The sequence below is a fragment of the Vipera berus genome (assembly GCF_964194415.1).
Source record: "Vipera berus genome assembly, chromosome: 6".
Lineage (NCBI taxonomy): Eukaryota > Metazoa > Chordata > Lepidosauria > Squamata > Viperidae > Vipera > Vipera berus.
Genome location: NC_138208.1, coordinates 89,057,023 through 89,071,056, shown reverse-complemented (window position 1 = coordinate 89,071,056; position 14,034 = coordinate 89,057,023). Strand labels below are relative to the sequence as shown.

At 44.7% G+C, this 14,034-nt stretch overlaps 1 protein-coding gene across 1 annotated transcript in view; it reads right to left on the bottom strand.

Annotated features, from left to right (window-relative positions):
• Positions 1-14,034, bottom strand: part of EXOC4 (exocyst complex component 4) — a 323,699-nt gene that overhangs the window by 22,291 nt on the left and 287,374 nt on the right. The window contains exons 15-17 of the mRNA XM_081331755.1: positions 7,343-7,481; positions 3,135-3,313; positions 423-582 (exon numbers count right to left, since the gene is read on the bottom strand). Coding sequence (XP_081187881.1) covers positions 423-582; positions 3,135-3,313; positions 7,343-7,481 — 478 coding nt within the window. The remainder of the gene's footprint in view (positions 1-422; positions 583-3,134; positions 3,314-7,342; positions 7,482-14,034) is intronic.

The following is a 14,034-nucleotide window of genomic DNA, read 5'->3' as shown; positions in this document are numbered from 1 at the left end:
GTGAGTTCTAGTTCCCCTTTAGGCATTAAAGCTGGCTGGGTGACTATGGGCCAATCACCAGGAGACAGTGAGTTCTAATCCTCCCTGGGAAATCTGGGCACTTGGCAACTGGCATGTATTTACGACAGTTTTACTGCCCCAGGGTCACGTGATCACCACCTGTAAGCTTCCCAGCCGGTTCCCGACAAGCAAAGTCAATGGGGGGAAGCCAGATTTGCTGAACGACCACACGATTCAGCTAACATCTGCTGTGATTCGCTGAACAACTGCGGCCAGCACGGTCGTCAAAGGGGGCGAAACTCAACCCCCTCGCTTAGGCATGGAAATTCTGCGGGGAGGGGGGTATTCAATCGAGATCGCGAGGACTAGATGTCTGCCCCAGAGGCTCCTCCCCCCCAAAAACACGGTCTCCTTCCTCCCACCTTGCAAAGTCCAGATCGGCCTCTCGGGACATGGTGATGTTGGTGAGGTTCTGCTGAAGGATGAAGATGTTTCGGCACATCTTCTTAATGCCCGACTCGCTGATCCGCTTGAAGTACTGAGCCCCATTGATGAGAATGCAGGAAATTAAATGGCCCAAACCTGGAGGAGAGAGAGAGAGAGAGAGAGAGAAAGAGAGAGAGAGAAATTGTGGGTCACAAGTAGTTGACTGGTCAGGAGGAAGAAATTTTACAATTCTACAAAACTCCTAAATTATCAGACAGGTAGTCCTTGACTTGAAACTAAAGATGATGATGATGTTTTTATTTATTACTACTACTACTACTACTACTACTACTACTAGTAGTAGTAGTAGTAGTACTTGTTAGTTGCGAAGTCGTGTCCGACCCATCGTGACCCCATGGACAACGTTCCTCCAGGCCTTCCTGTCCTCCACCATCTTCTGGAATCCATTTAAGCTCACACCTCCTGCTTCGGTGACTCCATCCAGCCACCTCATTCTGTCGTCTTCTCTTGCCCTCCACCTTTCCCAGCATTAGGCTCTTCTCCAGCGAGTCCTTCCTTCTTGTTAGGTGGCCAAAGGATTTGAGTTTCTGCTTCAGGATCTGGCCTTCTAAAGGGCAGTCAGGGTGGATCTCCTCTAGGACTGACCGGTTTGATCGCCTCGCAGTCCGAGGGACTCGCAGGAGTCTTCTCCAGCACCAGAGTTCAAAGGCCTCCATTCTTTGGCGCTCGGCCAAACTTTCACAGCCATACATTGCAACTGGGAAGACCACAGCCTTGACTATTCGCACTTTATTCCTATTATTACTATCACTATTATTATACCCTAGATGGAAGATGGTAGAGGGCAGGAAGGCCTGGAGGAACGTTGTCCATGGGGTCGCGATGGGTCGGACAGGACTTTGCAACCAACAACAACAACCCTAGATGGAAAAAAAAACACCAGAAAAATTGGCAGAAAAAACAGGGTTTTTAAAATTATCATTATTGTCATCATTGTTATCATTATTATTTAATAGAGTTGGAAGGGACCTTGGAGGTCTTCTAGTCCAAACCCTTGCTGAGGCAGGACACCCTGTACCCTAGATGGGAAGGCCAGGAAGAAAAAAAAACCCAGAAAAATTGGGAGAAAAAAAAACAGGGCTATTTTTCCGTTTTCTTCCAAAGCCGTTTGGACAAAAACAGAGGGGAAAAACATCCCTGTATTTTTGCCATTTTTTTCCAAGTTTTTTTTCCATCTCTACTTACAACCGTGTGGTTAGCAACCGTTCGAAGCTCCGCTGCCAGTGGGAAAAGGGACTTAGGGCCCACTCCTCGCACTTGTGACCGTCGCAGCATACCCAAGGTTACATGATCCCCACAGGGAGTCCTCCACTTACAGCCAGAATTGCCCAAAATTTCTGTTGCGAAGCGAGATTCGCCCCATCTTACGACCTTTCTCGCCACGGTTGTTAAGTGAATCACTACAGCCGTGAAGTTAGCCACCTGGTTGCGAAGGGAATCTCGCCTCCCCGTTGCTTGTCAGAAGGTCGCAAAAGGGAATCACATGACCGCCACCCCCGGGGACACCGCAACCGTCATAAACACGAGTCGGTGGCCCAAGTGTCCGAATTTTGATCACGTGACCCTGGGGGTTGCTGCGACGGTCGTAAGTGTAAAAAACAGTGATGTCATTTCCCCCCTCCAGTCATGTTGTAATTTTGAACGGTCGTTAAATGAACCGTTGTAAGCCGAGGACTTCCTGTATTGGAGGCCTTGGCCACCAGAGGTATTTATATTGATTGCGGGTTCAAGCGATCGCCATTGGCTTCCGACGAGCGAAGGCAGTTGAGGAAGCCAGCTTCCATTAAAATCCGTGCGATTCACTTATCAAGCACACCGACTCGATTAATGACTGTGGGAAAGAGGTCGTAAAATGGGGCAGGGCTCATCCGAGGGCACGGCCTCCCTTAGCAATGGAAATTCTGGTGCCAACTGTAGTCCTAAGTCGGGGACTTGCTGAATCTGATTTTTCTTCACTGGCACGCACACACACACACACACACACACACACACACAAATAAAAAAATAGGCCAATCTTTAACTTCCATCCCTGGTTCAATTCTTTCAGAACAAATATAAGCAATTTGTAGCCAATGTTTTGCAGCTGAGTAAATGTTTAATAGTGAGGCAGCAAGAATTGTATTTGCCCAACATTGGCAAAATGAAAACTTACCAACTGAGTAAGTATTGATTAAGAAAATTCTAGAGTGTGCAGAAACGGATAGACTGACTTTGAAGATTAAAGAGAAAGAAGACTCCGTGTACTTTAGAAGATGGGATAATTTCCAGCAATGGCTAGAAAAGCGAGTCGGAGAGAAAGGAACGTGATATGTAATTCTGAATATATATTAGCAAGAAGAAGGCTATTGAGTGATTAATTAACATATTGTTTATAATAATTAACTACTATCTATTATTGTTAGTTAAAAACATGTACCCAGACACTATGCTGTTTGCTAAATAGTGAAAATGTTCTTTGGAAAAACCCAACCCCAACCCCAACCTTAACCCTAACCCTATAAAAACTTTAGTGTGTGTGTGTGTGTGTGTGTGTGTGTGTGTGTATAGAATATAATGAGGTTTCTAGGAAAAGAAAGCCAGCAAGGCTGGCGACTTTGCCCACCTCAGCTCCCCGGCAAGCCACCCACCTTCGAAGATGTACTGGAACTTGTGCTGCTGCAAGCTAGCATTCATGGCTTCTTCCACGGCGCTGATGTCCTTGTTGAGCCGCACCACCAGGGGGTCGTAGTCCATGCTCTCCACATTGGCCACAATGGCGTAGTTGCCTTGCTTAGCCAAAGGGATCAGGTAGTGGAAGCAATGGACCCTGTTGAGGGAGAAGGCTCGTCAAACTGGGCTTGTCCAGGGAAGCCAGGATTACAAGAGCTCCAAGGCTAAGTAAGAGGGGACTCAGCTTTCCTGGGTTCCCCCACCCCCACCCCCTTCAGGCCAAAGTGAGGTGGGAAATCCACAAAGCTGAGTGTCTAGGCCAGGGGTAGGCAACCTGGGCTCTTTGATGACTGGTGGACTTCAACTCCCAGAATTCCTGAGCCAGCCATGCTGAGGGGAAAGGGAGAGGTTTCCATGCTCAGCCAAGCTGGCTCAGGAATTCTGGGAGTTGAAGTCCACAAGTCATGAGGGGGCCATAGTTCCCCCATGCTGGCTCAGGAATTCTGGGAGTTGAAGTCCACGAGTCATAAAAGAGCCAAGGTTGCCTATCCCTGGTCTAGGCCAAGGCCGCTTTATGACTGGTGGACTTCAACTCCCAGAATTCCTGAATCAGCCACGCTGAGGGGAAAGGGAGAGGTTTCCAAGCTGAGCTAGGCTGGCTCAGGAATTCTGGGAGTTGAAGTCCACCAGTCATAAAAGAGCCCAGGTTGCCTACCCCTGATCTAGGGAGATTCTCCGTCATCCGGGTCACTGTTTTCCCAAAGGGGCATTTTTCAGGAGGCGACTGGACTTTCTTGTCCAGAAAAAAAAAAGAAAGGAAAACAAGAAAAGTCCAGTTGCCTCTTGAAAAAAAGCACCTTTGGGACAACCATGACCCGGAGGACGGAGAAACTCCGTAGAAATTTAGCGATGCATTTTGGGGTGAACACCCTTCAAAAAGTTGCGGGAGTGTGAACGGACTTCCAGAAAACGTTGCAGATTCCAGGAACTGTTTGCGCTTCAGACAACCAGACTCATCCCCAACAGCCTGGGCCTGTCTTCAACAGGGAAGGGACCCAGGGCAGAAAAAATCCAGCAGCCAAGAAGGCTCCGCCCCCATTTGCACCGCTTGGGTGACCCTGAGGACACAGGTAAATCTCCAAGTGGCCTCAATGACTCTCTAAAAGAAAGCAAATGACCAGCTGTCTGCAAGGAGTATAAATCCTCCCATTCCCCACCATTCAGTCAGAACCTGAAGAAGCTTCTTGGATGAGAAGCGAAACGTCTTCAAAGAAAAACAAGAAAGTCCAGTTGCCTCCTGAAAAAGCACCGTCGGGACCACAAAGCTAAGGGAGCTTTGCACGGCATGCAAAGAGCGCCACGCTTGGACCAGAGGCTCAACTGGGATAGAATAAGCCACGGCTAACTCGTCGTGGCCAACTTGTCACGGCCATCTCTCCGTGGGAAAACTTACCGCAGGACAATTCAACAAGCACAAAGGTTAATTTCAATGGAACCGTGACTAATTGTAATAAAATAAAGAAAGTCAATCCAGAAATACCAGAGTTACAATCACTTTGACGAAATCACGGTCACCAATAATAAAAGTAACTGAACGAAACGGTTAATACAGTGTGGAATGGATCCACGGCGAGTTATCCCATAGTAGCGAGTTGGCTGCGGTGAGTTGTCCTAGACCCCAATGGGCAAATGGTGAGCATCCTAGACCAGGCCAAGTCCAAAAATGGCAGAAAATTCCTGCAATTCTGGCATTTGGACCAATCAGCCATCAGCGGGCACACAGAGACATACAAGGTCTACACACCATTCAAAAGGGACAATCAAAAAGCCCAAAAGGTAACAAAAAGACCACCTCCTCACCAGCAATCAACACCCAGATAAGAGATTAACACCAAGATTAACACTGCACCAACAATAAAAAAAGAGTAAACAATACCCCAATCAAGGAATTACCAACACAAATTAACTAACAGTAATCAACAGCCTAATGAAGGGACCACCGCAAACACTCCCACCAATGTTGATAGGGCAAGCCACCAGCATATTAAAAAAAAGCAAATTTCACTCCCTTCTAATGCTAATGATATTCCCTAGTTAGTTAGGTTATGAAACGTCTATACAAGCAAACAACCAAGCTCAGAGAGCACCAAGAATCCCATAGTCCTCCTCCTCTTCCTGCTCCTCCTGCTGGCTGGGGCATTCTGGGAGTTGAAGTCCAGAAGTCTCAAAGATGATGATGATGATAATAATAATAGCAACAATAACTACTACTACTACTACTACTACTACTACTATTACTATTACTATTATTATTATTATTATTATTATTATTATTATTATTATTATTATTATTATTATTATTATTATTATTATTATTATTATTATTATTATTATCAGTGCTTTTTTTGTAAAAGAAAAAGGTGCCAGAACTCACACATGTCATACAACCCGCCTTGCCTACCCTACAGGTTTCCATCCAAAAAAGGTGCTGGAACTCTGTTCTGAGCGTTCTATGACAAAAAAAGCCATAATAATAATAATAATAATAATAATAATAATAATAATAATAATAATAATAATAATAATAATAATAATAATAATAATAATAATTATTATTATTATTATTATTATTATTATTATTATTATTATTGTTGTTGTTGTTGTTGTTGTGGTGCTCCAATCCCTAAACAACTGGAGCACGACTTGAACACCATTGGCCTTGACAAATTCGCCATTAGGATATTGGGGTAGTAGGGAAATCTTTGGTCCTCACATCTTAAAGTTGCCCATGTTGAGTTGCCCACACTGGTCTGGGGTCCATGAAGCTGCTAAACGGTGTAAATAAATAAATTCACGGCACCCACACAGGGCTCTTCAAACGTGGCCACTTTAAGGCTCGTGGGCTTCCAACTCCCAGAATTCCTCAGCCAGCCAGCCAGGGCTGAGCTCAAGTCCGCAAGGCTTAAAGTTGCCAAGTTTGAAGACCCCTGTTCTAGGTTCATATAATATACTGACTGACCCATCAGCTGTCTAAAAAGCTGGTTTCGTGCAAGACGCAAAGTTGAAAAGCGGGCTAAGACTTTCGTTCAGCCTGAGACTTAAGACTTCTGGGCAAACGTAACGGGTGTCTGCGTTTTTAATTGCAATTTGCAATGTTCAATCAAGATGAGGAGTGATTAAAACCTCACACATCTGCAATCTCTCTGCTTGGAAAATCTCTAGCTCTTACTCTCAGAGCCCGTCCCTAGTCTCTCTGCACTAGGGGGATAATTACGCAGACCTTACCTGACAGGGGGAACAAAAATAATGTATATGAAATGTTTTTACATGCTAATTTTCTGCCTAATTGCACTATATGCTGCTTTATAAATTGCAAGGCTCTTTCTTCTTTCAGGATTCTGCAGAACTTGGTGTGGGGGGGGTGGGTTGTGGTTCAGAAATGCCTAGATTCAGAGATAGCCACCCAGCGCAAAGCAAGAAACCTGGAGACTCTGAGTTCTAGTCCCGCCTTAGGCATGAAAACCGACTGGCTGACTTTGGGCCAATCACCAGGAGGCAGTGAGTTCTAGGCCCGCCTTAGGCATGAAAGCGGGCTGGGTGACTTTGGGCCAATCACCAGGAGACGGTGAGTTCTAGTCCAGCCTTAAGCATAAAAGCTGGATGATTTGGGGCCAATCAACAGGAGATGGTGAGTTCTAGTCCCACCTTAGACCTGAAAACCAGCTGGGTGACTTTGGGCTAATCCCTCTCCCTCAGGCCAATTTACCGTATAGGGTTGTTGCTCTGAGGAAAGAGGATTAAGTATGTTTGCCACTTGGGTTGGGATAGATAGATAGATAGATAGATAGATAGATAGATAGATAGATAGATAGATAGATAGATAGATAGACAGACAGACAGACAGATATAGATGGAGAGAGAGAGATATGGATGGATAGATAGATATGGATACAGATAGATGGATGGATAGATAGATAGATGGATAGATAGATAAAGATTGATGGATAGATAGATAGATAGATAGATATAGATGGATGGATGGATGGATAGATAGATATAGATGGATGGATGGATGGATGGATAGATAGAGATATAGATGGATGGATGGATAGATAGATAGATATAGATGGATGGATAGATAGATATAGATACATCGATAGACAGATTGACAGATTGCATGTCTTACCTGACCTCCAGGTGTAAAACCAGCAAACAGGAGTCTGCCATCTCCTGGAAAGATCGAGCCAGATCTGTGAGGGTCTGCAGGATCTGTTCCGACACTGGTGGGAGATCGGTCTTGCTGTGAGCATCTGTGGCAGGAGAAGCTGCGGTCCAAGAGAAAGCGCAATCAGTGGGCTGCTTCTGTTTACAACCCTGCCAGATTTCTCGGCTACTTCAGATGACCTCCACTGTGGGGTCCTTGGTGCTCTCTGGGCTTGGTTGCTTTCTTGCAGATGTTTCATGACCCAACAAGGTAACATCATCAACACTAGAAGGGAGGGGGGTTGTGGGGGAGGAGGAGGAGGAGGAGGAGGAGGAGGACTGTGGGGTCCTTGGTGCTCTCTGAGCTTGGTGGTTTCCTTGCAGACATTTCGTTGCCTGGCTAGGTAACATCATCAGTGCTAGAAGGGAGGGGGGTTGGGGGGGAGGAGGAGGAAGAGGAGGAGGATTGTGGGGTCCTTGCTGCTCTCAGATGGTTTCTGCTTGTTTTCTTGCAGACATTTCATGACCCAACTAGGGAACATCATCGGTGTCTCCCACTCTCTGGGTCTCCACTTCAAGAAACAATATCTGAAGCAAACTGAAAGGGTGCTAAAGGAGGAAGCTAAGCCCTTTTTTAATAAACAGATAGTGGACTATTCTGGGATATATATATATAGATTATACTACAGGTGGTCCTCGAACCAAACCACTAAACCACTCGCTTAGTGATCACTCAGGAGGCAGGTTGTTCCGCAGGTTAATGGTTCTCACAGTCAGGAAGTTTCTCCTTAGTTCCAGGTTGCTTCTCTCCTTGGTCGGTGCTTTGGAGATTGGGTTTATTTATTTATTTAATTTATTTAATTTAATTTTTATACTGCCCTTCTCCCGAAGGACTCAGGGCAGTGTACAGGGCAATACAATAAGATACAATATATAAAAATTAAAAGAAATATTAAATACAACAGCCCAATTCAATAAATTAATACAAAGCGTTAAAATACCCCTAAACCCATCAGACCAGGCCAGCTTGTTCAAATAAATATGTTTTTAGGTCACGTCGGAAGGAGCGAAGGTCGGGAGCCGTCCGGAGCTCCACCGGTAAACGGTTCCAAAGGTCTGGTGCGCCCACAGAGAACGCCCTACCCCTGGGGGCCGCCAGTCGACACTCTTTGACCGACGGCACCCTAAGGAGGCCCTCTCTTGACACCCCCCTTCTTTGGGGCAGCCTCTTGGAGGTGTGGGCTCTAAGGCCTGACCCTCTCTGCATGGGTTCACACAAACCCAGCGTGGCATCCATTTTGACGTCCGCCCAAACACTCCGTAACCGCAATTAAGTTTTCCCACAGATTTCTTCCCTTTTCAGGACCATCGATGCAAAAGCTTCTTTTTTTTTCTTTTACCCCAGGCTGTTTAGAAACTATTGACATTCTTTCTTTGCAACGTTTGGTCCTCTCTGCCTTTCTTCCGCTGCTTTTAACTACCTGCTGAGCTGTGTTTGCCATTCAATTTATGGATTTTATTTCATTGTTAACCCAACCTAACAGGCTGAGCTGAACGGCAGCCTCCTAAAATTTAAGATAAAGGAGAACGAGATCAGTGAAGGCCCAGCAAAGCTTTAAATATGACTTTGTCATTGCTGTTCCCAAGGTCAACTGAGAAATTCAAGGGGATTGCGCCTGGCCTAATTCACAGGTGCACAAGCTATCTGTGTTTGCTCCTTATCACTCCTGCCTGGGTGACTTTGGGCCAATCACCAGGAGACGGTGAGTTCTAGTCTCACCTTAGACATGAAAGCTGCCTGGGTGACTTTGGGCCAATCACCAGGAGACGGTGAGTTCTAGTCCTGCGCTAGACATCAAAGCAACTTTGGGCCAATCACCAGGAGACAGTGAGTTCTAGTCCTGCTTTAGGCATGAAAGCTGGCTGGGTGACTTTGGGCCAATCGCCAGGAGACAGTGAGTTCTAGTCCCACCTTAGAGATCAAAGTGACTTTGGGCCAATCACCAGGAGACAGTGAGTTCTAGTCCTGCTTTAGACATGAAGGCTGGCTGGGTGACTCTGGACCAATCACCAGGAGACGGTGAGTTCTAGTCCTGCCTTAAAGACATCAAAGCGACTTTGGGCCAATCACCAGGAGACAGTGAGTTCTAGTCCTGCTTTAGGCATGAAAGCTGGATGGGTGACTTTGGACCAATCGCCAGGAGACAGTGAGTTCTAGTCTCGGCTTAGGTATGAACCAGCATGGAATTTTGGGCCAATCCCCAGGAGATGATGGGATCTAGTCCCGCTTTGCCCCCGAAAGCTGCCTGGGTGACTCTGAGCCAATCACCAGGAGACGGTGAGTTCTAGTTAGGAAATTTCTCCTTAATTCTAGATTGGATCTCTCCTTGATTAGTTTCCATCTGTTGCTTCTTGTCCTGCCTTCAGGCGCTTTGGGGCAGCCCCTGAGATATTGCAACACTGGTGTCATGTCCCCCCTCATCCTTCTCTCCATTAAACTAGACATGCCCAATTCCAGCAACCATTCCTTGTATGTTTTATCCTACAGTCCCCTGATCATCTTGGTTGCTCTTCTCTGCACTCTTTCCAGAGTCTCAGCATCTTAATAATAATAATAATAATAATAAGTTGGAAGGGACCTTGGAGGTCATCTAGTCCAAGCCGCTGCTAAGGCAGGAAACCCTATACCATTTCAGACAAATGGCTGTCCAGTCTCTTCTTAAAAACTTCCAGTGTTGGAGCATTCACCACTTCTGGAGGCAGGTTGTTCCACTGGTTAATTGTTCTCACTGTCAGGAAGTTTCTCCTTAGTTCTAGGTCCTGCTTTCAGGCGCTTTGGAGAATAGCTTGACTCCCTCTTCTTTGGGGCAGCCCCTGAGATATTGGAAGACTGCTGTCATGTCACCCCTCACCCTTCTCTTCGTTAAACTACACATACCCAATTCCAGCAACCGTTCCCTATATGTTTTAGCCTCCAGTCCCCCAATCATCTTTGTTGCTCTTCTCTGTACCCTTTCTAGAGTCTCGACATCTTTCTTGCATCGTGGTGACCAAAACTGGATGCAGTATTCCAGGTGTGGCCTTACCAAGGCATTGTAAAGTGGTATTAGTACTTCACGTGATCTTGATTCTATCCCTCTGTTGATGCAGCCTAGCACTGTGTTGGCTTTTTTGGCAGCTGCAGCACACGGCTGGCTCATATTTAAGTGATTGTCCACTAGGACTCCGAGATCCCTCTCACAGTTACTACTATTGAGCAAGGTACCACCTATACTATACCTGTGCATTTGATTTTTCCTGCCTAAATGTAGAACCTTACTTTTTTCACCATTGAATTTCATTTTGTTAGATAGCGCCCAGTGTTCGAGTCTGTCCAGATCCTCCTGTATCTTAAGCCTGTCTTCTGGAGTATTGGCTATTCCTGCCAGCTTGGTGTCATCTGCAAATTTGATGAGTTCCCCATCTATCCCCTCATCCAAATCATTAATGAAGATGTTGAAGAGCACTGGGCCCAGAACAGAGCCCTGGGGCACCCCACTACACACTTCCTTCCATGTAGATGCGGTTCCATTGAGGACCACACGCTGAGTACGGCCTCTCAGCCAGCTACGAATCCATCTGGTGGTGATGCTATTTGTATTCTGGTGACCAAAACTGGATGCAATAATCCAGAAACATGATGGACTGAAGGATGGCTACTCTTTGATCACCGAGAATCCTTCACGCACCACACTGCTTGGCGCTCCCTCGGAGTTCCCAGCTGTGCCAACAATTGTCACCTTTAATTGCTTGATAAAACAGCAGCTGTGGCTTCCCCTCCCCACCTCCCCAAGGCAGAACCTGCCTCATCCACTTACTGTAGCAGGAAATCAGATGCCCTTCACCTTCCACTGCAACAGCGTGCATTCACATGTAACACAACCAAGAGATTTTTGGCTGGCTCAATCAAGCCAGCTATCGTTTTCGTTTGGTCTCCCTATACCGTCAAATCAGGGGTGCCTTTTTAGAATCAAAAAAATCTCAATAGCACCCCCCCAAAAAAAAATTACATGCAGATAATAACCTTAACTAGAAACCAATTCTCAAGATGGATGAACAGATGGATATATGGAGGGAGGGAGGGAGAAGTTGGTAGGTAGGTAGGTAGATGGACTGATAGATAGATAGATAGATAGATAGATAGATAGATAGATAGATAGATAGATAGATAGATAGATAGATAGATAGATAGATAGATAGATAGATAGATGATAGATAGATAGATAGATAGATAGATAGATAGATAGGCAGATAGATAGGCAGATAGATAGGCAGATGATAGATAGATAGATAGATAGATAGATAGATAGATAGATAGGCAGATAGATAGATAGATAGATAGATAGATAGATAGATAGAAGAAAGGTAGAAGGTAGAGAGATAGATAGAAGAAAGGTAGAAGAGAGAGAGATAGAGATAGAAGGTAGATAGAAGAGAGAGATAGAAGATAGTGATAGATAGATAGATAGATAGATAGATAGATAGATAGATAGATAGATAGATAGATAGATAGATAGATAGATAGATGACAGACAGAGTGTCAACCTCTTCTCCAAAGCATGTCAATAGTCTCTAACCAACCTGGGGTAAAAGAGAAAAGTTTTTGCATCTCTGCTTCTGAAAAGGGAAGAAATCCACACCTCTAAGGGGCTGCCCCAAAGAAGAGGCAGTCAAGCTATTCTCCAAAGCACCTGAAAGCAGGACAAGAAGCAACGGATGGAAACTCATCAAGGAGAGAAGCAACCTAGAACTAAGGAGAAACTTCCTGACAGTTAGAACAACTAACCCGTGGAACAACCTGCCTCCAGAAGCTGTGAATGCTCCAACAGTGGAAGTTTTTAAGAAGAGACTGGACAGCCATTTGTCTGAAATGGTATAGGGTTTCCTGCCCGAGCAGGGGGTTGGACTAGATAACCTCCAAAGTCTTTTCCAACTCTGCTATTCTGTTGCTAACTGTAGATAATGCTTGACTTACCATCACAATTCAGCTCAAAATTTCTGCCGCTAAGCAAGACGGTTGTTAAGTGAGTTTTGCCGCCTTTCCTCCCCTGTCCTTCCGCAGTTGTTAAGCGAATCGCTGCATAAGTCACTTCTTTCGGTCACTCAATGAACTGTTGTTAAGAGAAGGACTCCCTGTATGTGTGCAAAATTTACTCCCCCCACCCCCCACCCCCACCCCCCGGGTAACATTTGAAACCGTTGAATACTGCTGGCCTGCGGGATCCAAAACTTTTTATTTCAATGCTCGGAAAACTCTCTCAGAAGCTGTGGAAAAAAAAGGGTAAAAGAAATGAAGCTGTTGCTGATCTCTTAAAATAATCACAGGCTGGAATATTTGGTAGAAAAGCAGAGGCCTGCCCCTCACTTAAGCCGTGGACTTCCCACGGGGCCCGGAGGCCGTCATTAAGCTCTGAGCAGGTGTTACATTAGGTCCCAGCCTCCCCCTTTCCATTCCGCCTTCTGGACCTTTCCGCGGCGGCCTTCCTGCTGCGGAGTCCTCTGCCTTCACCTTTACTGACACCTGCCGCATTTTAGCCCTCCTGGGACCTCCGAGGGGCATTTTAGAGCTGAAGGCCAGGTGCCAGCCGAGGGAGGGCAGCAGAAGGAAACTCAGGATTTAAACCTTGGGGGCCGATAAAGGAAGCCGGGTTCTTTGTTTCTGCAGACGCTGCCTTCATCCTAACTAAGTTAGCTTGCATCTATAATTCAAGGCCAGTCCTTGGGGTCTCAAAGCGCTGAGGTCCTAGGGAAACATCTGTCTGTCCGTTTATTCTATCTATCTATCTATCTATCTATCTATCTATCTATCTATCTATCTATCTATCTATCTATCTATCTATCTATCTATCTATCTATCTATCCACATACATCTGTCATCTATCTATCTATCTATCTATCTATCTATCTATCTATCTATCTATCTATCTATCTATCTATCTATCATCTATCTATCTATCCATCCACATACATCTGTCATCTATCTATCTATCTATCTATCTATCTATCTATCTATCTATCTATCTATCTATCTATCTATCTATCTATCTATCTATCTATCTATCTATCCATCCACATACATCTGTCATCTATCTATCTATCTATCTATCTATCTATCTATCTATCTATCTATCTATCTATCTATCTATCTATCCACATACATCTGTCATCTATCTATCTATCTATCTATCTATCTATCTATCTATCTATCTATCTATCTATCTATCTATCTATCTATCTATCTATCTATCTATCTATCTATCTATCTATCTATCCATCCACATACATCTGTCATCTATCTATCTATCTATCTATCTATCTATCTATCTATCTATCTATCTATCTATCTATCTATCTATCTATCTATCTATCTATCTATCTATCCATCCACATACATCTGTCATCTATCTATCTATCTATCTATCTATCTATCTATCTATCTATCTATCTATCTATCTATCTATCTATCTATCTATCTATCTATCTATCTATCTATCTATCTATCTATCCACATACATCTGTCATCTATCTATCTATCTAACTATCTATCTATCTATCTATCTATCTATCTATCTATCTATCTATCTATCTATCTATCTATCTATCTATCTATCTATCTATCTATCTATCTATCTATCT